The sequence below is a fragment of the Cololabis saira genome, chromosome 9 (assembly GCF_033807715.1).
Source record: "Cololabis saira isolate AMF1-May2022 chromosome 9, fColSai1.1, whole genome shotgun sequence".
NCBI classification, from domain to species: Eukaryota; Metazoa; Chordata; class Actinopteri; order Beloniformes; family Belonidae; genus Cololabis; species Cololabis saira.
The window spans coordinates 9,060,732-9,087,323 of record NC_084595.1 but is presented as its reverse complement, the minus strand read 5'-3'; the positions used below and the strand labels follow the sequence as shown (position 1 = coordinate 9,087,323).

At 36.7% G+C, this 26,592-nt stretch overlaps 1 protein-coding gene across 1 annotated transcript; it reads left to right on the top strand.

Moving 5' to 3' along the window:
* The first annotated feature begins 1,851 nt into the window (after window positions 1-1,851).
* Window positions 1,852-23,289, top strand: LOC133450919 (calcium-binding protein 1-like). The gene is made up of 7 exons (XM_061729817.1): window positions 1,852-1,939; window positions 16,793-16,823; window positions 18,961-19,083; window positions 19,196-19,305; window positions 19,403-19,477; window positions 19,562-19,634; window positions 22,557-23,289. Exons 2-7 carry the CDS (start codon window positions 16,817-16,819, stop codon window positions 22,580-22,582), a joined length of 414 nt encoding a protein of 137 aa, XP_061585801.1. The 5' UTR covers window positions 1,852-1,939; window positions 16,793-16,816; the 3' UTR covers window positions 22,583-23,289.
* The last annotated feature ends 3,303 nt before the right edge of the window (window positions 23,290-26,592 follow it).

The window sequence follows — 26,592 nt, the reverse complement described above, 5'->3', positions numbered from 1 at the left end:
AACCGGCGGAGAGCCGGAGACGTCAGCATCAGCACCAGCACCAGCATCAGCACCAGCAGCACCAGCAGCATCAGCAGCATCAGCATCAGCATCAGCATCAGCATCAGCATCAGCATCAGCATCAGCATCAGCAGCATCATCAGCACCAGCATCAGCACCAGCATCACCACCACGGTGGTGATGCTGGTGCTGATGCTGGTGCTGATGCTGCACTTCACGGCAGCAGCAAGGGGGAAAGGTCTCTGTGGGCGGCCGAGGGCGAGGTGAGTGCCCACAGACCCCTGTGTCATCCCTCCCTCGTCAGCAGCCAGGACGGGAGTAACAAGTGCAGGTCACGTGGAGGGGGCCACGACCAAGTCCCCGTCTCGTCGGAGCCGAATAACGCGGAGGCAGGTGAGTGATTGAGTGATTGATTGAAATCTTTATTTTGAGCATGCAAAAAAAAAATAATAATAATAATAATTACACAAAAACAAAAAAGAATACAAATAAACAGTCATTAGACAAAATCAAAGGGAAATAAACTTTCATGCCCGAAAAGGAGTAGGAGGAAGTAAAAAACTTATTGGGTTCTACCCCCTTGTTTCTATTTCAATTTTGCTTGAAAATGAAAATAAGAAAAAATAAAACAGTAAGCTTTACTTTATCAAAAACTTATACCTGTTATTACCAGAGCAATTATAAATAATATACATACAGGACTGTCTCAGAAAATTAGAATATTGTGATTTTCTGTAATGCAATTACAAAAACAAAAATGTCATACATTCTGGATTCATTACAAATCAACTGAAATATTGCAAGCCTTTTATTAGTTTAATATTACTGATCATGGCTTACAGCTTAAGAAAACTCAAATATCCATCAAAAAATTTGAATATTCTGGGAATCTTAATCTTAAACTGTAAACCATAATCAGCAATATTAAAAAAAAAAATAAAAGGCTTGCAATATTTCAGTTGATTTGTAATGAATCCAGAATGTATGACATTTTTGTTTTTTTAATTGCATTACAGAAAATAAAGAACTTTATCACAATATTCTAATATTCTGACAGTCCTGTATACAACATAACACACACATATATATAAAATAATATATATACATATATATATATATATATATATATATATATATATATATATATATATATACACACACACATCTTATCATAAACAATATAATAATTATTATATATACCATTTTATACGTACATTGTGCTGAATCCCCACACAATCACCTCATGTCTCCTCTTCCTTGTATTTGGCAAAAATCTTTTCTTTGTATTTGAACCTGTAGATGGTTGGACATTGTTTCAGCTCCTCACTCAGACTGTTCCATTGCCTCACTCCACTGTTTGAAATGCAACATTTTTTGCTTGTAGTTCTACATGACTGTAATTTATAATGAATTGGTTCCCTTAATTCATATCTCCCCTGTCTTTCCTGAAACATTTGCTGTATTTGTCCGAGTAAAGAGTTATTTCTGGCTTTGTATATTATTTGTGCAGTCCTTAACTCTGCAATATTGAACAATTGTATTATTTTGGATGTAATGAATAATGTATTGGTGTGTTCTAGAGTGGGAGCACAGCCAGACCCCCAGGCCGACGCACCGCCACCATCACCGCAGGAAGCCCCCGCCCCGGGGGGGCCGCCCACCGGCCGCCGTGCCTGCAGGTTGTCACACGCACAGCCGCCCGCTACCGAGGGTGCCTTCCCTGTCGGACAGCACGGATGAGCGGACCCCTCTGGTCGACCCCCGGGGGCGCCGGGGCGGCGGCCTGGCCCGGGGTCAGGAGGTCAGCAGCGCGTCCACGTCCACCTGCTCGCTGGTCCCGCCGTCCAGCAGGTCGTCCCGGCGCTCACGCAGGTCCAGCGCGGTTTCTTCTGCAACCGATATCCATTTAAGGACCATCCTTAACACACTGTTTGGACAGGTAAGCAGAAGTGTCAAAAGTATTCACATTCATTACTCAGGTAGAAGTATAGATACTAGAGTTTGAAAATACTCCTGTAGAAGTTGAAGTATCAACTCAAGTTTTTTACTCAAGTAAAAGTATAAAAGTACTGGTTTCAAAACTACTTAAAGTATAAAAGTAAAAGTAATGTAAGGGGGAAAAAAGCCATTTAGGACAAAAGCCATTGAAAATGAATGCATCTTAGTATAATGCAAATATATTAAAGAACCATATATGTGTACTATTGAGCATTAACATGTGTTTCAGAGAGCAGCAGATATGATGACTAGTTGCCTATAAGTATTGTAATGGTGCAAAAAGCCAAACTGCAGAGGCATGTTATCATTTATCCTAACCTTTATTGGAATGTACATCCAAGTTTAGTTGCAGGAATCTGAGGGAACGGATGTAAGAACAAAACTGGACAAGAACATCTGAAACAACCACAACCAAATTCACTCTATCCGGATGGAGCAATTTAACTGGATAGTTTTTTTTTAAAGGCTGAAATGAAATAGAGTAACAAGGCTGTTTTTAAAATGTAAGGAGTAAAAAGTACAGATAATTGCGTGAAAATGTAAGGAGTAAAAGTAAAAAGTCGTCTGAAAAATAATTACTCCAGTGAAGTATAGATAACCAAAATTTCTACTTAAGTAAGGTAACAAAGTATTTGTACTTCGTTACTTGAAACCTCTGCAGGTAAGATACACAATGATCTCAAATGAAAACAGTATTGCGCTTCACGTGCACTGAAAAAAATAAACCTAAGCGCAAGTAAATATAACATATTTAAATCTGGGATATTAACAATTAAAAATTAAGTTTGTTGCTTTACATGCATACATCTAGTTTTGAACTTAATCTGTATTTGTTCAAAAAACAAGGCATTGTGCATTTTGTTTCCTTAACCAGCAGTATTTATGTGAATCCCAGGCAATCTTTTCATTTACACACAAACAACAAGCAATGATCTTGTTGTATTTACTTTTCCTTTAACAATTTTAATCTATTGGGCAGATTGACCAACGTTTAGATGAAACATGCTTTATTTGTTTAAGTAGAACAACCACAGTAAAAAGTATCTTGCTTGATCTACTTTAACAAAAATTAAGGCAACTTTTTGCATGAGATTATTATGTAAATTAAGAAAGACTAGTCTTTGTATAAACTACTTAATTTTTAGTATGTACAAAATTCATTTGCAAGTAAAGTCAACTTAATTTTGGCAATTAAAATCAACTTAATTTTGGTAAATAAAGTAAACTTAACACAAGTTGACAGTACTTGCTAAATGTATTATTTACAGTGCATACAAAAAATTAAGTAGTTTATACAAAGACAGTCTTTCTTGATCTACATAATAATCTCATGCAAAAAGTTGACTTATTTTTTTAAGTAGATCAAGCACAATATTTGTATCAGTGTGGTTGAGATTAATTTGATTACTGCTTGATGTGTCCAGGTTGTGACAGCCATGTTTTTAATCCTAATTAGTATAAATTATAAGATAACACGGTTGTATTGTTTGTAATGAGGGTTGACTGACTGAAGCTCCACCTTAAGATACAGATTCTTCCAGTAGCTTATTTAAAAATCTCCTTTTGATCGGTCTTGGCCTCTAAATCTTAATGCAGAAAAAAGTGGTAAACTGTGGCCCTCACTGGCTTCCTGCCGTAAATCAATACCCCCTGACACACTGTGTGACACCGTCTCCAAACACATACATCACTGGACACACACTGTGGAGGGAAAAGCCTCTTCTAGGCATCCACTTCTTATGTAATTTGTAAATCCAGTGCTACTGCTACCTCCTACAGATGTTCTCAATCAGGCAGCTTTCCTTTTAAGTGGATGTACTGCAGCAAATACAATGTTCCAGCACCAGAGAGGCAGGACATCTCTGATGTTTGGTCAGATGTAAAGATGTGCTCGGGGGCTATGTTCATGTTCCCACATCCCTCAGTTAGCAACGCTGCAGTGATTGTGTTTGAAGGTAATCACACTCATCTTCCTGCCGATGACGGAGGCTCTATTCTGAGCTGGAAATCTATTTATGAAAATAAAATATTCTCTTTTACAGGACTGTCTCAGAAAATTTGAATATTGTGATTTTCTGTAATGCAATTACAAAAACAAAAATGTCATACATTCTGGATTCATTACAAATCATCTGAAATATTGCAAGCCTTTTATTAGTTTAATATTACTGATCATGGCTTACAGCTTAACAAAACTCAAATATCCTATCTCAAAAAATTAGAATATTCTGGGAATCTTAATCTTAAACTGTAAGCCATAATCAGCAATATTAAAATAATAAAAGGCTTGCAATATTTCAGTTGATTTGTAATGAATCCAGAATGTATGACATTTTTGTTTTTTTAATTGCATTACAGAAATTAAAGAACTTTATCACAATATTCTAATTTTCTGAGACAGTCCTGTACTCACTTTCTTATCTGGGTTGTCATATTGTATAATTGATCATCCTTGCAATGCAATGCTGCTCACACTGCTGATATTGATTATCAGGAAGTGATATGCTGCTAATAAAATAGCACTCAGTGATTAAAATATCCTCATTATGGAAGTGTGGACTGCTTCCTCTCTCACACGTCTTTCAGTACTGTACTGGAGCCTATAAAAGCCATACCTACAAATAACCAGTGAGTCAGTCTGTGAGCACCGCACTGACAACATATGTGTGACCTGAAAATTGACTGTGATGAGGCATATTATTGACAGTGAGGAGTTAAGCGACAGGCAAAGATGTAACCGGCGGTTTCATGGCGGCATTCGGAGAAAGCGCTGCTGTGTCTGGAGGCAGCGTTTTGATATACAGCATGCGTACACTTGAGGGAGAAACCTGTCATGAATGAAGCCAGATTCTCATTAGCTGTCTCTGGATGTGACGTAGCTGCAGTAGCAGCTTGTGGTCTGACGTGGGTGACGCATCATAGGTCGGAGTGACCTTGTCCTTGCCTGCAGAGGGCAGAGGATGATGTGTGTGCCATGGAACTGTTTAAGGCAAAACCAACCCAACACCAACAACAATAAGGGCAGGTGCAGAAAATGTGAAGTGTCACATACAAATTGAAATGCATTTACAAGGTTGCAAATCCTTCATTTGCTTTTTAGTGCTTGATCACGTGAAAGGGGGTGAGGAGGAGCAGTACTGGAGTTGAGGGGGGATGAGAGGGGATGGCATCCTCCCTGAAATAAAAACGGTCCAAATCATCCCCCCTGTAAAACTGCCATCCCCCCTTTCCATCCCTTATGTCATTTCATCAATGAATGTGGTTTTACTGCTATTTCAACATTTAGGGCCCGATTTACTAAGATCCTAAATAAAGAGTACTAAATTGCGTGTGCACTGAAAAAGTTTGCGCGTGCTGTTGTTGTGTGGTTTGCGGGTGATCAACTAAGATTGCTTGCGCAATTGATAACAGGTGCAAACCTCAGTATTTAAATGAGGTGTTGCGCGTCTTACAGTTTGCGGCGCAAACTTTGCGCCATGGAGAGTGGATGGAATGCACAGTCACAAGTCACAAGCGCAAAATGAAATTTGACGAGTTGGAGTTAGAGATATTAGTGGAAGAGGCAAATTGTTGTGGCGTATTCAGCACCCCTGCCGTGAAAAGCACCCCCTCGTATATTCAATGATAAGTAGACCAAGAAAAAAAACAACACACTGACACTTCAATATATTTATATATACACACTCACACAAACACATACTTAGGAGTTTATATTATATATATTTACAAATATTATGGAAGACAACACAGTAAGCAGGCTTGTAACGCCCGCCAATGTAATAATGCCTGCAAACGTAATAAACCACAAACGTAATAAAAATATGCAGTTTTTAATGTAATAATCCTGCAAATGTAATACATTTCCCACAAACGTAATAGTCGCTGCCTACAACAAACGTAACACGCGATTTCCCACAAATGTAATAACTATTACGTTTGCTTAGTTTGTTTTGGTTTAATCAATTTGTGCAAATGGAGGAGGAGGAGATACCTCATCTCATCATGCGCTTTGGGTTTGCACGATTCGGGTTTAGGAGCGCACCTTCCATGAGAGAGACGCAACAACTGTTTGTCTGTTTTGGAGGTGGCAAAGACAAAGAATAGATATTTCCTCACAAAGACTGTTACACTGGATATTTGCGAGTACATTACCCAGACCTATGGTGTGCCCAAATTCAGAGCGCACAGAGCAGAGAGCGCTTTGCCACCTCGGTGGCAAAGCTGTATCCTGGGGTGCCAATGACGTGATCTGTAGTTTGCATTATTCGTTTTGGAATACTCAATTTAGATATATACTGCATGGGATTTGGACTCAGAATAATGGCTGTACACAAGTATTTACATCTGATAATGAATCACTGTGAATACATCAATGTCAGTTACGTGTATTGAATGGATGGATGACAACTAAAAGCGTAATCAGACAAGCTTTTCAGTGTTATTTTGGACATAGACTAACATGACAGCTCGGACATCATTTTTAATCATCTCTCCAGTCTTGATGCTCCGGTCAGCTCGAGACAATTGTCTCCAGCTGACCGTGGCATGCCGTGGCAATTATAGCCATTATTCTGAGTCCAAATCCCATGCAGTATATATCTAAATTGAGTATTCCAAAACGAATAATGCAAACTAGTAGATCACGTCATTGGCGCACAATAAGAAACACTTTTTTCTCCATGAAAACACGTGATTTATTTATTATCACAAATAAAAAAAATGAAGATGCCTCCTGTGGCAACCTTTTGCTGAATAATACTCGATTTAACATTCAAATAAAATATTTCTCCTTTTGCATGTGGAGAATCCTCACCACAATAGTAATGCTGTGCAGATTAGCACCTTCCTTTCGAACGTATTAAATACAGACGCAATCACAATCCCCGCAAAAACTTTCAGGCTTGGTAAATCTCATTGCGCGTGGTAAATGGACAAATTTGCATTTTCCCCTCCCAGTATTTAGCGCGTTCTGCCGGGTACGCCCCATATTGATTATTCATCAGGGCAAAAGTCCTAAATGGATAGCGTGTGTTATTTTGTGCACGCTATTCTTTGCACGCTGTTAGTAGATCAGCTTGCACCTTGGTTTGCGGGTGCTGTCAAGTTTGCACAGGTTTTTACGCACGCAAACCTTTAGTAAATCAGGCCCTTAGAGTCATCACCAGAAAAATAACACCAGAAAAATAACTTATTTGACAATTTTCACCTGTTTCAGGTAAATTTTCACTTGAAATAAGTAGAAAAATCTGCCAGTGGGACAAGATTTATCTTCTTATTACAAGCAAAAACATCTTGTTCCACTGGCAGATTTTTCTACTTATTTTAAGTGAAAATCTACTTGAAACAGGTGAAAATTGTTGTTTTTTCCAGTGATGAGTCTTGTTTAAAGTGTAATGAGATTTTTTTTACTAAAATGAGACATTTTAACTAGAAATAAGACAAATATTCTTGTTAAGATTTTGAGTTTTTGCAGTGATCCATTTTACTTATCCTGTGAAGGACAGAGTCATATTGATAAGTTCAGAAAACTGTTTTTTATTTTTGTGTTTTGATGTATTTGATGTAAGCCCAGTGGATATTTAAAGCTTACCGAAGGCTGCATTTAACTGTTGTTTATGTAATAATTGCTCGGGGGTCATGTTCTGGGTCTCTGGAAAGCGTCTAGTGACAACTTTTGTTGTATTAGACGCTATATAAATAAAATTGAATTGAATTGAATTGAATTGAATTGAATTGAATTGAATTGAATTGATTTAACTGCTGCTATGTCATTCCTGCAGTATTTCTGCAGGTGTTTTGGTCACTGCTATTATTTGTAATATATTATATCATTTGTAATCAGCACAAATTATCTGTCACCATATGATGAAATCCACCATCCCCCCTGATTATTTTTTACAACTCGAGTACTGGTGAGGAGGGAAAGGGAATGGATGGAAATAGATCATAAGAGTGTCTTTTTGTGTGCTGATTTTCATTAGCAAGAAAAACAGTATTTTTTTATATGCAGCCTGGATTGTCGGCAAGTTGTACAAACATTAATGTACTTTTTTTTTGCGGGAAACCTAAAGGCTCTTTCATTTCTCACATGTTTGCTGAATGTTTGCTGAAAGTGTCATCACTGTTTACAGACCAACCAACTGTCTGGTCGGCCTGACAGTTGCATGAATTAGCTTTGAGATGTCCCTTCTCCTTTAATAGGCATTATTCTGTTTCCTTCCCTTGTCCACATGCCTCCCTCATTTGCTTTCTCTCCTGTCCTCCCCTCCACCTCCCTCGCTCTGTCTCTCTGTCTCGCTCTTTGTTGCTCAACTGTTATTTACTCCCAGAAAGTACAGCACGCTGTGGTTTACTGTTTCTCGTTGCGCCCTGGACTCCGTTTTACACCTCAGGCTTCATGGGTCTTGGTGAAAGTAGAATTTTTCTTCCTTTCAAATCCCAAACTGTAAACCTAACAACGAAAAAGTCCTCATGGTCCTTTTTAATGCCACTTTTCTCTTTTGGAGTGGGAAACTGCTTGGAGAGCGGTAAGAGAGCGGTAAGATTGTCCTAACCGTGTTTTACACCAGAATTTCTCAGATTTTATGAAGTTTTTTGTTTTGGGGGGAAACTGACCCCAGTACATGAAACTACATAGAAGAGTCATTTTCTCTGTAAGTTTGTTTATAATTCAGTAAGTTTTACACAGTTCTTCTTTTTTATTATACTTATAATTATTGATTGTCCTGCAAACATAAGTAGAAAGGTTTTAGAACATTTTTATAAGTTCAATATAAATATAAATATAAAATATTCTGTTAAATCAAGACTCTTAAACATTTATTTTACAATATGCTAGATGTGGATTATTACCCTACATTCTATCATGTTTTTGTTTTTTGCGTTCCCTGCTCCTTGTTTATTTTGTGAATACCAGTATTATTGTTGTTGTTGATTTATTTGTCAATTCTTTTATTTCCTTGGGGAGGTGCTTTTTATAAGCCCGTACAGGGTTTTTTAACCTCTCCCGCACATATTACTTTTGTCTGTTAATTGTTTTTGTTTTTCTCTTTTATGGTGCAAATAAAAAAAAAGAAAAAAAAAGAATATAATCAGTACCAATTACATTTAAACTAGATTAGAGTAGATTTAGATTCTGACGTTTGCTTCTTCCTTTATTAGATGAAACTTGAATTAAGTAAATGGTTATAGACTTTGGCGGACTTTCTGTTGTGCACGAGCACTAGTTTGTTGTGTAATGATTGTCCCGTTGAAGAAAATGTGCCTTCATGTCGTCATGTCATATCTTTTGCAGCATGTTCGCTGCTGCTTTGGCTTGTCTCTTCTCTGCTTCTGAGTGTGTTTACTCTTCCTGAGACATTGTGAAGGTGTGAAGTGCCAGTCCGTGCAAGTGGCAAGTAAACTGTTATGAATTATGAGTGGAAAGTTGGCGACACACACGCTGTTCTGTAGACATGCTGTAGAGAGGCCGCCTTTCTGCCTTATTGTTGACACTGTTTGTCATGTACACACACCTGTAGAACACCATGTTTAATACTTATATGGTAAGTATAGGAAACAAAATTGTATCACAGAATTGAGAAGGCAGATTTGCAACCAAAAGTTTACATACTATTTATAAAAAATGGAGAAAAAAAAATTCAGAGAAAAGTTTTAATGAAAAAAAATAAATCTGCTCTGTTTACAACCTGTGAGAATCTCTCACGTGACCTGCATGGAGTAGCCAACAAACTAATAACAATACCATCTATATAACTTACCGCAGAAGCTGGTAAACCGTTACTGTGTTGTGGCTGCAGCAGCTCCACACAACAGACGTGGGGAAAAGATCGCTAATGGTTTAACTTTTCACCGGTTTCCTGCTTGGAGGCAGAATCACGGAGGCCAAGTATCTGAGATAACAGAGTAAAAGAGTAAAAGAGTGAAAGAGTCGTCGGCTCGCTTGGATCACGGCTGTAACGACCAAACATAACGTTCCACAGTAAACCACAATTTCATGACAAAGTCTGCAAATTGGACGTGAATTTTGCAGGGTCATGAAACCGAATAGTTTATAGTCTTTTTGATTAAAAATCGCAAAAAAAAAAAAAAAAAATGGGCAAAAAATTTCTGCTCACAAGCATTGGCTGTTCAGTGGTAGAATTCTCGCCTGCCACGCGGGTGGCCCGAGTTTGATTCCCGGCCAATGCAAACAAAAGTTTTTCTGCTTAGTTCTGCTGCTGCTTTTATATATGATACTGAGAGTGAACACCGTCACTTACAATATTAGTGTGAAATCAGGTTTTGCACTTGAAACTGGCACAATTTCATGACAAAGTCTGCAAATTGGACGTGAATTTTGCCGGGTGATGAAACCGCATAGTTTATAGTCTTTGTGATTAAAAATTGCAAAAAAAAAAAAAAAAAATGGGCAAAAAATCCCTGCTCACAAGCATTGGTGGTTCAGTGGTAGAATTCTTGCCTGCCACGCGGGAGGCCCGGGTTCGATTCCCGGCCTCCCGCTTCCGGACTCACACAGACCGGGTCGGATCAAAACATGGATTTTATTCCCCACTTCGCCAGCTAAACGCAGTTGCTGGCCAGCTCTCTGCGGTGCAATTAACCCCAATCTTCAGATAAAACTAGTTTGTTGAGGAAAAAATATTAACTCTTATTTGTAGCTGCAGAGGAAAAAAATAATCTCACGAGGAAAACAAAAATATTGCTCACGCGTCGGAGCCTCTTCAACATAATATAGCAGTCAAAAAAAAGAAAAGAGAAGTAAGAGGGATAGAAAACATGTACTGTATGTTGTACTATTATACAAATTTATTGAAACACATGGCGAGTCAAACATTTACCAAAGCAGCTGCCAAACACTCCTAAACAAGGTAGCCGGAGACGGTGGTTCTGCAGAACCGCGGCAGTAAAATCCTTTCTAAAGAGTGCAGCTCCGACGAGGATTAAGGTATCCCGGTAAATTCCAGTTCCTTTCCAGCAGTTTAACATCTTTTTTTTGCGTTCCGCCTGTTCACTTGGTGAAACAGAAAAGTCCGTCCCGTCTTCATTCGCTATCAAAACAAATGGACGCGACGGGACAGGAGTTTTCCGGCAGTACGCGCTGGTGCTCATGGGAAACGTAGTTTTCTTTCTGGTAAAGCACTACCGCTTTTGTCCAAAAGATGCCGCCAAACCCAGAAAAGCTGAAAGTTACGTTGTGCTGCTTTAGGTCTAAAAATGTGTCATCGGTCCAGATTTATGGGATACTGTGAGTGCATGTGTGTGTTTCAGACAGGAAGTGGAGGCCCTAATACAGTGCTAAGGTGGTCTAACTACCGGTCATGAGCCGGTAGATTTCCTTGGCATTTTCAGTATGACCCAGTGATTTAGTTAGTATGTTGTGACTTGCTGGTGTGGTGAAGTCAATAATAATATGGTTGCTGAGCAACTTATCACTGACACATCAGAGCACTTCAGTCCATCAGAGCACTAATTCAGAAAAGGAATTGGACAAAATGATGTCAAGAATCTGGAACGACTACAAAACCAAGGAAGTGCTGGCTACTTGTACTGAGGATTCTCAGCAGATGAGTGATGATGTTTGGCATCCACTAAACCCAATATAACCGTTGAAACACTGATGCCTTCAGAAGCAAAACTCAAGCGATTCATCAATTGGAGTCATTTAAACAAATGTATGACATCTAAGCTTGTTATTGCTGAACTAGCAGTGGGCAGGAGACGTGGAAATGTTTTGATTCTCACAGTTTGGTGCAGAGCTGCTCTGGCTCAGAAGTAAGCAGATACTTGAGTTTCTGTAGTATCCCATTTATTAAAATACACCTGGATGGTGTCTAGTGTTATTTTAATTTCTGTATGAATATTCACTTTTTTTCTTCCCTACAGTGCTGGAAAAATACATTTCACTCCCTTTGACGTATTCTATTTTCCTTTATAGTCGCACTAACGTGTTTTAAATCATCCAACAAATTTTAATGCCAAAAAAAGATAACCTCAGTAAACACAATTGCAGTTTTTAATGGGAGTTCATTTATTAAATTGAAATGACTGGTGGTTCTACCCGTGGCCACAACAACTGCAGTAAAGTATTTCTGATAACTAGCAATGAGTGTTTCACATCACTGTGGAGGAATGCTGCCCCCCTCTTCTTGGCAGAATTGTTTTATTTGACTAGAAGCTTTTTGAGCATGAGGAGCCTATTTAAGGTCATAATATGGCATCTCCATCGGATTTTAGTCCAGATTTTGACTTAACTTTTTTTTTGTAACCATTCAAAGGTGGCTTGTCTGGTGTGCTTCAGATAATTGTCCTGCTAATCCGGGGGTCGGCAACCTGCGGCTCTGGAGCCGCATGCTACGGTGGCCGACAAGGGCCAAACGCACTGCAACGGCCTAATGCGTCTCAGTTAAGGAAAACGGCTTCAAGTACAGAAACGATTCAAATTCACAAACTCAAGAGAGAGACCGAACAGCTGACTGTAACGTTAAAATATAATAAAGAAATGTCTCATAATGTACAGCGTTGTACAGTGATATAAACCACATTATATCACATTACCGTTCCCGCTGTATGTTTAAACCATGGATGTAAACACTGTGGTTCAGTCAGCTGTTCGGTCTCTCTACATCCCGTGTGTCTGTCCATTGAGCTGTTACGCTGAGAGCGCCCCCTGCAGGTTTGGTAACTGGTTATGAAGCGTTTTTCTTTTGAAGATGGTTTCTTGTTTTATATCGTTTTGCGCTTTGCATCGTTTCTCTTTTTGCAGCACGTTTGATGATACTGCATTTGTCTTTGTTTCTTGCAGCACGTTTTTTCATTTGCACCACGTTCCTCTTTTTGTACCTCGTTTTGAGTTTGTGAATTTGAATCGTTTCTGTACTTGAAGCCGTTTTCATTAACAGAGACGCATTAGGCCGTTGCAGTGCGTTTGGCCCTTGTCGGCCACCGCCGCCCTAGTGGCTCCTGGAGCTTTTTCAAAAATGTTTAAAAATGGAAATCGATGGGGGAGGGGAATATATTTTTTGTGTTAATGCGGTTTCTCTAGGAGGACAAACATGACACAAACATTCTGAATGTTTTCCAATGCTTTAAAAAATGTGTATATTACATTTCAACATTTCTGTTAACAAAGATTAATCAAACATTAATCTCAACATTTCGACTTTTTCACGACATTTTGACTTTTTTCTCGAGATTGTACTTCAACATTAATCTCGACATTTCGACTTTTTTCTCGACATTTCGACCTTTTTATCGAAGTGCATAATGAAAAAAAAAATCTTCCCCCAGTTATAACTAATAGAGATACATGTAGCATGTGTTGCCTTCATTCTAAGGCTGATACACACACGATTTTTCATCTTTTGCGGCTCCAGACATATTTGTTTTTTTGTGTTTTAAGTCCAATATAGCTCTTTCAACATTTTGGGTTGCCGACCCCTGTGCTAATCCAACCGTACTTGAGATGAAGGTTGTGAGCTGATGTCCTGGTCCCGAAGTAGCAAAGCAGCTCCAGACCATCACACGATGCTCTTTCCTGGAATGCTGCTAGTCTTAATGCCACCTTCCAACACAGTTCCAGATTTGTCCCATCTATCCACATATTTTTCCAAAGTCTTGGTAATCAAGATGTTTTTTTGGGCGGATGTGAGATGGATTTTTGCGTTCTTTTTGGTCACCGGTGGTTTTTTCTCCTTGGGTCTTTCTTTCCCCATGGATGCCATTTCTGCTCCGTCTTGTTATTTGACTCTTGAACACTGACCTTAACTGAGGATTTTGAGGCCTGCAGTTCTGTAGACGTTCTGGGTTCTTTTGTGTCCTCCTGGGTGAGTCATCGATGTGCTCGAGGAGTCATTTTGGGAGGCCGGCCATTCCTGGGAAGGTTCACCACTGCTCCATTCTTCATTTATAAAGCCCTTCACTGGTTGGCTGGAGCCCCAAAGCTTTTTAAATGGATTTATAACCCTTTCCAGAAAGATATGTGTCAACTGCATTTTCTGTCTCCTCAGGTTGTCTTTGTGTGATATTAAAAATGTGGTTAATGCTCTGAAACATTTCAGTGTGTCAAAGACAGAAGGAAAAATTTAATCTGTAAGGGGGCAAATACTTTTCCCATCACTGTATGTACTGGAAATTGTTAAATAAAAGGGAACAGGCAAAGTGTAATTATACAATTCAACTGGGGATAGGAAATCCTGGTCCTCGAGGGCCGATGTACTGCATGTTTTTAGCACACCCAGACACGAATGACTGTCATTAACAGACTTCTAAAAACGTGCAGGACTCCGGCCGTCAAGGACTAGGATTGCCCACCACTGGTCCAAAACCTGTGAGCCAGCCTCTAAGAACAGAGATGTAAATTCATGGCTGTAAATGGAGCTTTAGTACTTCATGATGACCTCCAGAAACTGGGGGGAAAAAAACAACTTGCACTGTGGTATGTCAGTTTGTGGACAGATGTACGGTGGCCGACCACAGTGTTTACATCCATGGTTTAAACATACAGCGGGAACGGTAATGTGATTTTTATCTGACTATATTTATATACAATGTTTATATCACTGTACAACACTGTACATTGTATCGTCTCGTGTAAAATATAATTAAAAAAAAACGTTTTGTAATGGATGTAAACACTGTGGTTCAGTCAGCAGCGCCCCCTGCAGGTTTGGAGCACTTCCGGTTGTAGTGACCGGTTATGAAGCGTTTTTCTTTTGAAGATGGTTTCTTGTTTTATATCGTTTTGTGCTTTGCATCGTTTCTCTATTTGCAGCGTGTTTGATGATGCTGCATTTGTGTTTGTTTTTTTGCAGCACGTTTTTTCATTTGCACCACGTTCCTCTTTTTGTACCTCGTTTTGAGTTTGTGAATTTGAATCGTTTCTGTACTTGAAGCCGTTTTCCTTAACTCAGACGCATTAGGCCGTTGCAGTGCGTTTGGCCCTTGTCGGCCACCGTACAGATGGATGGAACACAGAAAAATGTTTATTTAACATTTATTTAGAAAATAAAATACTCTTGGAGATTTTAAGGACTGTTTTATAAAAGTGTCCCGATTCAACCGGGGACATGCAGGTGTAATTGCTGACGGCTGGTGAAGCAGCAGTTGTAAGTGACTCTCCAACAAGTCACTAATGCATGCTGATGAAGGGCAATTGTGACAAAGTAGGTGATTTATTTAATCACCACTTGTCACTTCATCCCTCACATTACATTGTTAGCTGCAGTTCTTTAATCTGTTATTGTTTGGAATTGCTTCACCAACTATTGTTGTTTGTGGGAACATTGAATACAATAACAAAGCATTAGGTTAATAAAAGCAAAAACACAATGTTAGTTTAAAATATGTGTATTTAGTTTCAGGTTATTGTATTGTATTGTATTGATTATACTTACTGTTTGTTTATGTCTTTTCTCTGAGTCACCATTCAGGTATAACGTTCGGGAGGGCCTGGCCTAACATTTTATAACTTTATAACATTGGTGATGTCATTGATTGAATTATTGGGTGAAACCAAGCAGAGAGACTTTCTTTTTCACTAGTTAGTTTTGTTTGTCATTTTGATTTTTCTTTTGAGACATTTTAAGAATGTTTTGTATTCTTTAGGTAGCTAATAAACACATGACGTTGTAAATTAATTTGAGCGTATACAGGACTGTCTCAGAAAATTAGAATATTGTGATAAAGTTCTTTATTTTCTGTAATGCAATTAAAAAAACAAAAATTTCATACATTCTGGATTCATTACAAATCAACTGAAAGATTTCAAGCCTTTTATTATTTTAATATTGCTGATTATCGCTTACAGTTTAAGATTAAGATTCCCAGAATATTCACATTTTTTGAGATAGGATATTTGAGTTTTCTTAAGCTGTGAACCATGATCAGCAATATTAAAATAATAAAAGGCTTGCAATATTTCAGTTGATTTGTAAAGAATCCAGAATGTATGACAGTTTTGTTTTTGTAATTTCATTACAGAAAATCACAATATTCTAATTTTCTGAGACAGTCCTGTATATTTGACTAGTCTGGTTAAAGTGTTTATTATTATTATTATTATTATTATTATTATTATTATTATTATTATTATTATTATTATTATTATTATTATTATTATTATTATTAATTATTATTATTAATATTAATAATAATAGTCACATTTTTGTTTTTTTAATTATAATTATAATAATTACAGAAAATAAAGAACTTTATCACAATATTCTCATTTTCTGAGACAGTCCTGTATATATAACAAATAAATGAAAGACCACAAAACCAAAGGTGCAACAGAATGCCAGCAGGTGGACGGCTGAAACAGCAGTGATGGACTGACAAGTGTGTTTTCTGCGTCAGTGGTCCTGGTTCGATGGTTCTTCTGTCCTGACGTCAGCACTCTGTGTTTATGCTCCTGCTGTTAACCCCTCAGGCTCTGGGATGTGTCTGCCTCTCTCTCCTCCTGCCCTTTAAAGGTTGCATTCATTCCAAGCAAGCAAGAGGAAAAAAATAAATCTGGAAACAGTTGCATTCTTCTGGGAACTCCAGACTTACAGTTCCCAGTCCTGCGTGATAGGATTATAAGCCTGTTTATCCTTGAAAGTTTTGTGATTGTCATCATGTTGTACTTTTAGCTGGCGGCCACGAGACGGCCGAGGATTGCAGAAGAGCTGGATAACTGGTTTAAATGTGGGCACCACTTGAGTCACAGCTTTGTTAGCGTATGTTTCCACACAGCTCATAAGCAGAAAAAAACATGTACAGATCAATAACATTCATGTCTGTCATGTCTTAACAGGACAGAGAGCTGCGACCAGAGGAAATGGATGGTAAGACCTTCTTTCCTTGGTTCTTGATGTTTTGTTGCTTAATAAAGTCAATTTGTCAAAGAAAATGTATTTTAAAATACCTCCACCAAGTATGAAAGTATGGAGGATTTTTTGTGCCAAAATTAAATAAATAAATACATAATTCATTAATTAAAATGGGAATTAAATATATCATTAATTAATTAAATGTGTCATTAATTAATTACAATTAGAATTAAATATGTAATTAATTAATTAAAATACAATTCATTTTAAGTTAAAAATATATATTTATTATTTCAGCATTTAATTAATTAATGACACATTTAATTAATGATTTCGTGTTGTGTGTGAATCATGAAATGTAAAACTGCATTTAATTAATTAATGACACATTTAATTAATGATTTATTTTGTTCTGGAAAAAACTTACAGGAGCTATTGGACAAGGTCACATCTGAATTATATAAGTTAAAAAGGTGGTTTGATAAAAATAAATTGTCGTTAAATCTGGCTAAAACTAAACTAATGTTATTTAGTAATTATAAGATAGATAATCAGGTAAAAATACAGTTAGATGGTGTTGAAATTGAGAGAGTTTCAGAAAACAAATTTCTTGGGGTAATAATTGATGATAAAATTAGCTGGAAATCTCATATAAAATATATACATAATAAATTATCTAGAAGTGTCTCAGTTTTAAATAAAGCTAAGCACTTATTAAATTATAACTCACTACGCATGCTATACTGTTCCCTGGTTTTGCCATACTTGAACTACTGTACAGAGGTCTGGGGAAATACTTATAAATCATCACTGAATGTATTAACTATACTCCAAAAACGTGCTATAAGAATAATACATAATTCTGGATATAGAGATCATACTAATAGATTATTTTCAAATTCATATCTTTTAAAATTTAAAGATATTATTGAATATAAAACTGCCTTGATAATGTTTAAAGCAAGACACAATCAACTCCCTAGGAATATTCAGGGGATGTTCTCTGATAGAGAAGGGGGGTATAATTTAAGGGGGGAATTAAATCTAAAAACCAGAGTGGCTCGGACAACACTTAAAACCTTCTCTATTTCAGTATGCGGAGTCAAGCTATGGAACAGTATAGATGTAGAACTCAAGCAATGCTCAAGTATGAACCAGTTCAAAAAAAGATATAAAGAATGCATTATTATGAGATATAGACAGGAAGAGTTACATTAAAAAAATAGCGTGTTAGATAGTTGAATTTGTATGATGTATGTTGACTAGTATATGATATATGCCAAAGGAAGGTTCTAGTTAAATGTATAATATATAAAGTATAATGTATTGCTCCATGGTGTATATTGAGTATTATAATGTGTGGAGAATATGAATATGTGTATGTATGTATGTATGTATGTATGTATGTATGTATGTATGTATGTATGTATGTATGTATGTATGTATGTATGTATGTATGTATGTATGTATGTATGTATGTATGTATGTATGTATGTATGTATGTATGTATGTATGTATGTATGTATGTATGTATGTATGTATGTATGTATGTATGTATGTATGTATGTATGTATGTATGTATGTATGTATGTATGTATGTATGTATGTATGTATGTGTATATGTATACGGCTTAATTTAGGGTGGCAAATTATATTTTGTGTTGTAAATAACCGGGGCAGGGCTAAATAAGTTTTTTAACTTCTCCCTGCTCCATTTCGAGCATGCAAAAAAAGGAAAAAAAAAAAAAGAAAAAAAAAAAAAAGAAAAAGAAAATGCCAGTGAGGCATGTTTTTGTTTATGATTGTTATGATTTGTATTATACTGTATTTATCATGATTATTATTTAACTATTGTTCCTTGGTTTAAATATATATTTCTTAGCATGTTCGAAATAAAGTTTTTCATTCATTCATTCATTCATTCAATGATTTCATGTTGCTGCGTGTGAGTCATGAAATGTAAAACTGTCAGTTTCACTCGTCAAACTCCCATTTTAATTAATTAATGATGTACTTATTTATTTAATTTTGGCACAAAAATCCTCCATATGAAAGTGGTTTCCATAATCATTGTGAAATTAAATCCACAAAATGTAGGTACAAGAAGAGCCGTGCAGATCACTAACTAATAAAGTAATGTCTGTTCTTACAGAGCTGCGGGATGCTTTCAAAGAGTTCGACAAAGACAAAGACGGCTTCATCAGCTGCAAAGATCTGGGGAACTGCATGAGAACGATGGGGTACATGCCCACCGAGATGGAGCTGATTGAACTGGGTCAGCAGATAAACATGAACCGTAAGCGTACACATTTACATGCCACGTGCGTAACTGTGTCCAAGACCTTTTTTGAAGTTCTTTTTTCTTTCAAAAATCTTTTTCCCTGAAGTGGGAGGTCATGTTGACTTTGAGGACTTTGTGGAGTTAATGGGCCCCAAACTCCTCGCTGAAACTGCAGACATGATTGGAATAAAGGAATTAAAAGAGGCCTTTAGGGAGGTAAGGATGTCTGTATTGAAATTTGGATCATAAATAGTTTTTTTTACAGTCCTTTTGTGTAATTTTTCATTCTTTCTCTCTTGTTCGTTGTTCTCAGTTTGACACAAACGGAGATGGTGCCATTAGCACGTCTGAGCTCCGAGATGCAATGAGGAAGCTGCTGGGCCACCAAGTAAGAGTTTGATTGGAGAAAGCGATCAATGGGGCTGCTCTTGCAACTGCTGATGGGATTTTATTGTTCGTTGTGTTTTTCCAGGTTGGTCTTAAAGAAGTGGAAGATATCCTGAGAGAGGTTGACTTGAATGGTGATGGACTTGTTGACTTTGAAGGTGAGAGTTTTCCCACATTCCAACCCGAAATCAGAAAAGGAAGGGACAATAAAGAGAAAATGTAAATAAAAAAAACAATACAGGACTGTCTCAGAAAATTAGAATATTGTGATAAAGTTCTTTATTTTCTTTAATGCAATTAAAAAAAAAAAGTGTCATTCTGGATTAATTACAAATCAACTGAAATATTGCAAGCCTTTTATTATTTTAATATTGCTGATTATGGCTTACAGTTTAAGATTAAGATTCCAAGAATATTCTAATATTTTGAGATAGGATATTTGAGTTTTCTTAAGCTGTACGCCATGATCAGCAATATTAAAATAATAAAAGGCTTGCAATATTTCAGTTGATTTGTAATGAATCCAGAATGTATGACATTTTTGCATTACAGAAAATAAAGGAATTTATCACAATATTCTAATTTTCTGAGACAGTCCTGTAAATACCACAGATGCTGAAAGTCACTTTGACTTGTGTGTCTTTGCGGACAGTATGAACCCAAGATACTTGGTGCCTTTTTCTCAGCGGCTTTATTGTATTTCTTATCATACACCCATCTTTCTGTCTCAGGGCAAATTAGCACTATTAAGTAGGTTGAAGAAAGAAATTGTTAACAATGGATGTCATTTCAAACAGGTGAGGCTAAAGGTGATTTTAAAGATGATATAAGGGACAAATCAACGTGGAAAAACTGAGAGTTTGAGCAGCAAAGATGGGGAGAGGATCTCCCCCTTAATAATAAATGCATGAAAAAAATAATTTCAATGTTCGGAAAAATTGTTCCTCAAAGAGAAGACTTAAAGGGATTAGTAGATTTCTTTTTCTACAGTTAATGACATTGTTAAACAATTCAACAAGTCTTGAACAAATACAAAGGGCAGATGTTTATCCGTTTTAGGAGAAAAACTGTGGAACTCATTACACAACGACCTTAAACTAGCAAACTCAATAAAAGCATACAAGATATTATTCAAAGCAAAGGTAATGGACACATAGGAGCACAATAAGCAAACAAAGAAAAATGCACACGTGCATGAGATAAAATGACAACTTAAATTGGTTTTGTCGGTTTCCTTAGCATCTTTTCACTTTCTGTTTTCAGAGCTATCATTATTATTATTATTATTATTATTATTATTATTATTATTATTATTATTATTATTATTATTATTACTATTATTATTATTACTATTATTATTATTATCATCAACGTCATTATTGTTATTATTATTATTATTATTATTACTATTATTATTATCATCAACGTCATTATTGTTATTATTATTATTATTATTATTATTATTATTATTATTATTATTATTATTATTATTATTACTATTATTATTATTTTGTGTAAACTTATGAACTTTTTGTATGTTTTATTATGTTAAAAGGTGGGCAAGATAATCTTTATGCTTCAAGCCCAGACCTTTTCGGTCAAAATAATCATAATGTTGACCAGGGAAAAACCTTGTTTGTTGATTTTTATGTTTGTGATTGACCGAAATAAATATTAACTAACTAAATATTAACTAACTAACTGAGGGCAGACTGCACACACGGTACGTTGCACATTGGTGAAACATTTAAATAGTATTATAGTATGGAGGTACAGCTGCAGTTGATAAGTGGCCCCCTGGTTGTGATAACAGGCATCACGCCCCCAGCTAGATTGGGAAAGTAAGAAAACTCGTTCCCTTGTAGCACTCTCAGGTCAGATTATCTTCCCAAGGCCCTGCAAATGCCACCTAATACTTAGATGTAAAAAAAAAAAAAGAAAAAAGCCTTTTGTTAGCTTTGATGAGAAGTGGCGTTAAAGTTTCTGGGCTTGGATGGAAAGTTACACAGTGGAAAAGTGTGGTGTGGTCAAATTAATGTGGGCATTGCACTCCAGCCCAAAGGCATAACAGAATACCAGCAACACGTCCAAAAGCGTCCAGGCTCTGTGATGGTGTGGAGCTGTTTCAGTGCCTTTGGCGAAGGTCTTTTATATTTCTGTCAGATTAGCTTTAATGCAGACGAGTAGTGCAGTGAGATTTTAGACCAACAACTACCCCTTAATTCCACATCTTTTCTGGAGACAGAAAACGGTCCAAATCATCCCCCCCTGAAATAAAAACGGTCAAAATCATCCCCCCAGTAAAACTGCCACCCCCCCTTTCCATCCCTTATGTCATTTCATCAATGAATGTGGTTTTACTGCTATTTCAACATTTAGAGTCATCACCAGAAAAATAACTTATTTGACAATTTTCACCTGTTTCAAGTAAATTTTCACTTGAAATAAGTAGAAAAATCTGCCAGTGGGACAAGATTTATCTTCTCATTATAAACAAAAAAATCTTGTTCCACTGGCAGATTTTTCTACTTATTTCAAGTGAAAATCTACTTGAAACAGGTGAAAATTGTTTTTTCCAGTGATGAGTCTTGTTTTAAGTGTAATGAGATTTTTTTACTAAAATGAGACATTTTAACTAGAAATATTTTGAGTTTTTGCAGTGATCCATTTTACTTATCCTGTGAAGGACAGAGTCATATTAATAAGTTCAGAAAACTGTTTTTTATTTTTGTGTTTTGATGTATTTGATGTAAGCCCAGTGGATATTTAAAGCTTACAGAAGGCTGCATTTAACTGCTGCTATGTCATTCCTGCAGTATTTCTGCAGGTGTTTTGGTCACTGCTATTATTTGTAATATATTATATTATTTGTAATCAGCACAAATTATCTGTCCCCATATGATAAAATCCACCATCCCCTTGATATTTTTTCACAACTCGAGTACTGCTTGCGTTCATACTGTTTACAAGGAAATGTATTTCCATCTGCTATATTGTACAAACCTTTTGACTGTACTTGAGATTTGCTGTGGAGAATAGCTCACTGACGTATTCATCATCTTTCACCTCTCTTTCAACAGAGTTTGTAAGAATGATGTCTCGCTAAGATCATGAAAATGATCGTTCCTGAATGTGAAGCGATGTCCTTCTTCACTCCAAACCACATACAGCCAAGGGCATACCAAGATCCTCTGAGCCATCCACGTCTAAACGACACTGGAATTAAAACCCATTGAATGTCATGGAGCAAGGAGTCACCTCTTACTTTACATCAAAAACTGTTCTTCCTAAACAAACAAAAAAAAAAGAATATCTTGTTTAACTGAGGCAGAATTTTCTGTAGCATGGGTAAGGACTGCATTATTTCTGTTTCTGTTTTCCTTTTTGCACTTTAATGCTCACAAACGAACTTCCTGTATGGATCAATTATTGATGTCCCGTCTCATCCTCGACACAGTTTCATTAAGCGTCTTGCAAAATGTTGTTTTTGTTGTTAACCAGCATCAAAATAAGAGACTCCATGTAGGAAAGATGTAAAAGATCAACACTGTTGAATGTTTCACTATATACTCACATCGTACGTGCTAGAAGTTGTATATGGAAGCGTCTCTGTGTGACAGCTGTGCATCACAGAGGAAACCGTGTGGCAATATCACAAATGTAATGTAAATGTGTGACCGTCCGTGTGTACGTTTTCACCGTCCAGTCCAATGAAAAGCGTCACTGTCTGACATGCAGCAAAGAAACAAACCTCTGAAATGATTTTCCTATTTGTTGTTCACTCCCAGTACTCGAGTTTAGGGGAGATGAGGGGAGATGGCATCCCCCCTTGCAAAAAAACGGTCAAAATCATCCCCCCTGTAAAACTGCTATCCCCCCTTTCCATCCCTTATGTCATTTCATCCATGAATGTGGTTTTACTGCTATTTCAACATTTAGAGTCATCACCAGAAAAATAACACCAGAAAAATAACTTATTTGACAATTTCTACCTGTTTCAAGTACATTTTCACTTGAAATAAGTAGGAAAATCTGCCAGTGGGACAAAATGTATCTTCTCATTACAAGCAAAAAAATCTTGTTCCACTGACAGATTTTTCTACTTATTTTAAGTGAAAATCTACTTGAAACAGGTGAAAATTGTTGTTTTTTCCAGTGATGAGTCTTGTTTTAAGTGTAATGACATTTTTTTACTAAAATGAGACATTTTGACTAGAAATAAGACAAATATTCTTGTTAGGATTTAGTTTGTTAGGAGTTTTTGCAGTGATCCATTTTACTTATCCTGTGAAGGACAGAGTCATATTGATAAGTTCAGAAAACTGTTTTTTATTTTTGTGTTTTGATGTATTTGATGTAAGCCCAGTGGATATTTAAAGCTTACAGAACGCTGCATTTAACTGCTGCTATGTCATTCCTGCAGTATTTCTGCAGGTGTTTTGGTCAGTGCTATTATTTGTAATATATTATATTATTTGTAATCAGCACAAATTTTCTGTCCCCATATGATAAAATCCACCATCCCCCCTGATTTTTTTTTTACAACTCGAGTACTGTTCACTCCTACCATATCAAGGGCAACATATTTACTGAAGGAAGATGTTCAACCCTCTTAAAGTCTATATCCATAAACCCAAAGTGCTCACTGACACTGACGAGCAAGGTTTGTAGCATTAATGAATCACCAGACCTTAAGTCTTTCAGTGCTTACACGTATAACTACCCAAACCTGAAAGTAGTATTTAAAAAAAAAAAATCTGTTTACTCTACACGCAGATACACAGAAGGAATGACAAATATGATTTGTATGTACAGTGGATCTAACTATGTTGTATCTGTACTGTGTGCTGTTGTTATGATTGTATTCACTCACTGGTCACTTCATTAGTTGTGCCTTTTCAAGTGCACGATGATGCAAATATCTAACGAGCCAGTTCAGTTCAGTTCACACTGAGCATCAGACTGAGCAAGAACTGTGACTTCATATGTCACGGTAGTTGTGACAGGCTTTTAGAAATGAATGATCTACTGGGATTTTGGATGCACAACCATTCCTCGAGTTTACGGGATATGCTGTTAAAAATATGTCAGATGAGAAAGACCAAACTGCCTGTAGATGATAGAAAGGTGACAATAACACTGGTAAACCCAAAATATGCAGATGACTATCTGCTAACACAACCTATATGCAGTACTGGAGTTGAGGGGGGATGAGGGGGATGGCATCCCCCCTGAAATAAAAACGGTCAAAATCATCCCCCCTGTAAAACTGCCATCCCCCCTTTCCATCCCTTATGTCATTTCATCAATGAATGTGGTTTTACTGCTATTTCAACATTTAGAGTCATCACCAGAAAAATAACTTATTTGACAATTTTCACCTGTTTCAAGTAAATTTTCACTTGAAATAAGTAGGAAAATCTGCCAGTGGGACAAGATTTATCTTCTTATTACAAGCAAAATAATCTTGTTCCACTGGCAGATTTTTCTACTTATTTCAAGTGAAAATCTACTTGAAACAGGTGAAAATTGTTGTTTTTTCCAGTGATGAGTCTTGTTTTAAGTGTAATGAGATTTTTTTACTAAAATGAGACATTTTAACTAGAAATAAGACAAATATTTTTGTTAAGATTTTGAGTTTTTGCAGTGATCCATTTTACTTATCCTGTGAAGGACAGAGTCATATTGATAAGTTCAGAAAACTGTTTTTTATTGTTGTGTTTTGATGTATTTGATGTAAGCCCAGTGGATATTTAAAGCTTACAGAAGGCTGCATTTAACTGCTGCTATGTCGTTCCTGCAGTATTTCTGCAGCTATTATTTGTAATATATTATATTATTTGTAATCAGCACAAATTATCTGTCCCCATATGATAAAATCCACCATCCCCCCTGATTTTTTTTTTTTACAACTCGAGTACTGCCTATATGTGCATAAGACAACAAACACTAAAGCCAATGGGCTCCAGCCATGGGTGTCATTCCCGTCAGCTAAAAACTATCTGGAATTTGGCCGAGACGACATGAAAGCTCGGCATTTTACAGTAGCAGTGCAGGTTAGTGGTGGTGTGGTGGTGTGGGGGATATTTTCTTGGCACAAAGTTGAGTAAAGTTTAAATGTTGCAGCCTGCATCACTGTTGTTGCTGTCCATTCCCATCCCTTTATCCTCTAAAAACTAACTTCCAGCAGGATGATATGCCATGTCACACAACTCAGATCATCTCAAACTGGTTTCTTAAACATGACAGTGAGATCAGCGCCTCGTCGAATCTTTCCCTCCGAGTACTGGTGAGGTGTACAGGTACCTAATGAAGCCGCCGGTGAGTGTGTGGGATGATGTTCCACATGTCTGTGCTGTCAAACACATTTTTATGCATGCCAAAGACAGACTTTTATTCAATTTAGTATGCACATTTGCATTTTCTCCCCAAAAAAAATGAATAGAATAGAATTTAAAACGTTTATTTCACCAAGTTAATTGTAAAAAATAAATAAATAAAAGTCTAAATTTGAGTTGTTTTATTGTTGCTTTTAGTTGCTGTGGAGGATTGCAGAAAATGTGTGTCACTACAAAAGATTATGTCAGAATACTAATATGGCACAAAGTGCTGCCACTGCATGTGTTAAGGACAAACCCCCTTTAATATATATTATTCATGTGTGTCGCTGAAAAAACTGCAAGCTGAGCAATTACCTGCACCAACACTGCAGGTCTGTCATTGCACAGGACTCTAGATGCAAATGGCAGGCTATTGCAACCCTGCTGTGTTCCTGTGTGGACTGAAAGATTTGAATGATAGAGATGTTTCAAGTAATATCACATGAAAATATTCTATAAAGGTACACTCTATAAAGGTACAAAGAAGAATTTCCCCTAAGTGCAGCCACCTTCCTGTTAAATTAAAAAAAAAAAAAAAGTAAAATGTGTGCTTTAGTGTAAATTAGCATATAAGTTATTATTAAAATGTGAAATGCAAGAGGATGCTTACAACCAAAAAACTATTTTGGGATTGTTGCAAACACATGCACACATGTACTACATGGGCCTTAGAAATATTTGCACATACAGTATGCTTTTGAAAAAACATCTACTTTGTGGAAACATGATAACTGAA